This window comes from Heteronotia binoei, chromosome 7 (genome assembly GCF_032191835.1).
Source record: "Heteronotia binoei isolate CCM8104 ecotype False Entrance Well chromosome 7, APGP_CSIRO_Hbin_v1, whole genome shotgun sequence".
Classification (NCBI taxonomy): domain Eukaryota; kingdom Metazoa; phylum Chordata; class Lepidosauria; order Squamata; family Gekkonidae; genus Heteronotia; species Heteronotia binoei.
The window spans coordinates 74068204-74071097 of NC_083229.1; the positions used below are offsets into that span (position 1 = coordinate 74068204).

At 39.5% G+C, this 2894-nt stretch overlaps 1 protein-coding gene across 1 annotated transcript; it reads right to left on the minus strand.

Moving 5' to 3' along the window:
- Positions 1-2442, minus strand: LOC132575533 (cation channel sperm-associated auxiliary subunit delta-like). Its single transcript, XM_060244344.1, has one exon. It carries the CDS (start codon positions 2389-2391, stop codon positions 1-3), a length of 2391 nt encoding a protein of 796 aa, XP_060100327.1. The 5' UTR covers positions 2392-2442.
- Positions 2443-2894: the final 452 nt, after the last annotated feature.

The following is a 2894-nucleotide window of genomic DNA, read 5'->3' on the forward strand; positions in this document are numbered from 1 at the left end:
TTAGGTCTTCAAGGATTTCATTGCTGCCTTTTGTCTCAAAAGTAACAATTTAGGAAAGAAATATCCCATCAAAATTGAACCCAATATGAAAATCAGAATACCAATCACCATACCTATAGGGTTTATCTGAGATTTTGGGAGGGCACCAAGCACATAGACACTGAAAATAGTTGATAGTTCACAGTAACTATATACTGTATCTACGACAATCACTTTGAAGACATATATGCCATTGTACTGTGAAAATATTACCCTGTTCTCTTCATTAAGGTTTAGAATTTGATATTTTAAAGAAGATGATACTAAAGGTTCTTTTGCACTGGGCTTTTTACAATTTCTATAGGTCACTCTGTTCCACGAAGTGTGTGGGTCTGGGTAAGGTTGCACTTGCAAAGTTTCATTCCAGTTCTGAGGCTGTGAGATACATTTAGCTTCTGATGCAGTCAGGAGATAATCGTAATTATGCATGCCATTTATTTCAAATAGTACAAAGTCAGCAGAAACATATTCCACAAATTTACCATCTTCCCATAGTTCAAGTACTGGTAGCCATGGGCTATCATAATACCACAGCATTGGACATCCAAAAAGCTTATAAGAATAGGAAACATTAATGTCACCTTGTTGTAGGTGCCGTCTACCAAGGAACAGTGGATCATATACATCCTTATGAATTATATAATGGAAATTATCCTGCAGTTTAGCTTCATGGAAGAGTCCTTTGTTGCACACTGTTATATTTTTAAAGGGTCTTATATGTTTAGTAGGTGGACAGTCCAATGCAATAAGAGCTGTCAGGGGATGCATGTCAATGCAGAATATGCCTTTGTTGTAGATATCCACAGTGAGGGTAGATATCTTCTTATGATAAAGGTCATCATGAAAGTCACTTTCAGCTATGCCTGTGAACTGCTGTTGTAGTGCTGTAATTTGTAGGCGATATTTAGTATTTCCATCATAGGTATAGCCGTCCTGCAAAAGTTTGGCCTGGAACCCTAGCACATGTGGATTGCTCACAGTGACATAAGGGAAGGCCCCAGTGCCTGGCTTGGGCACAAAAGTGATGTTAAATTGAAGTTTCTTCTTCATGTCTATATAGTACATTTTGTTATGGAAATCACCACTGAGGATCTCAACAGGACAGGGTTGTAGGTGTGGCCGCACATTCATGAGCCTGTCCTGTAAATTGATGATACATTTGTGAAAATCATAAAATCCAGATTCATTGCTGGGTATAGGTTTGAAGATGGTAAGCATTCCAGTGGTATCAAACATTAACACCTCACAATGTGCTGTACTCTCACTACTGTTTCTCTCTCCAATGAGCACCATTTTTGTGGAGACTATATCCAGGGTTCCGTAGAAAAGCTTCTGATTCTTAGTGAGAGCTGCAACCTCATTAGAGGTGACAGCCACATTACAAATGCCATTTTCGTATTTAGGGAGCGAGTAGTTAATATATTTCCCTGTGGGAAGGACAGAGATGGGTTCTAAAGTCAGGCCATTGTTGAAGGAGAACACTGAATCATGTTTAGTCCAAAGCATGATAAAACCTCTCATACCAGGAGGTGTTATGCTCAAAACATTCTCATTTTTGTAGGCTCTCAGGAAGAAGACAATACCTTTGCGGTTGTTCATAAAGCTTGTACCAGTGTATGTGAAATAAGCAGACCTATTACCATATTCCACAGTTTGATTGAAGAGCATTCCAACTTGTGCTAATGAAGCAAAGTTGTAGACTCCAATAAGCATCCCTTCAGGCTTTGGTGTAATGTTGAATGGACTAAATGTGTAACCTCCATCATATGAGGAGAAGATGCTAGTGTCTTCAGCTGATTTCCCAATGTCATAAGCCACTACATAATTACTGATTTGATTACAGACAGGGTCACTTGTAGAATAGCAGCACTCCATGTTTGTAATCTTTGTAACAGGTTTATCAATCCCTTTTGACATTAACCAGCTTTTCCATATATAGAAATAAATATAGACTTTGCCATTTATTATTAAGAGCGCTCGAGAATTTTGCACAAATATAGCATCGCTGACCAAAGCAGGTGAAGTTATATGTCTATGTACAATGGTCAGTGGCAAAAGACTACTTTCAAATCCATCCAAGCTGATGAATACTTTTCCCCCAAGGTACAGTGCTGGAGAAATACCTCCAGAGAAATATTTTCTGCATGGGTGCCGTATCAGAATGGGGTCAGATAAATTGTAAGAGAGAAGACTACCTGCTAATACTGTCCTTGAGTGAACAAAGTCACTTGAATAAACCAGTCGCTCTTCACTGCATTGCCATGAGCTACCATTCACCCTAGATGTCCACAGCAAGAGCTGTACTAATAGAACAAGGGTGCCTGACTTCCACTGTGCTGTTTTTTTATTCATTCTTTGTAGTCAGTGATAACATAATATCCTTGTTAATTGTCCTGCTTTCAGTTTTGCTCAGATCCACCCTCTAACTGTTGTTTCTAACAGCAAGTTCTAAGAGACAGTTGGCAGAATTAGATGGGGGAGGGGTTGTGAAGGGATTGTCACATGATGGTCTAGGTGGCTTATTTGCTATCTCTATTGAGGCAGACATTATTCAAGAAAACCCCCCCATCATTTCTGCCCTATCCCCCATTTCATTACGGTACAGCCTTATTTGTGTAAAAAGCCCTCCTGAATAATTCAGTTGTGTAGTTTTTTGAAAGCTCAGATAGTGGGAGCTACACACTAAGGAATAGAGGAGGATAAAGTTGGCACAAGAATTGTGCTTTCGACTGGTAAACAGCATACATCATCTTGAAGAGGAGACTCCACTGAACATGGAGATGGCATGTTGTGGTCCAAACCTCATTTTGGGGTGTAGAGGGAAAGCAGTCAAACCAGCTCCTTATTAAAATCTA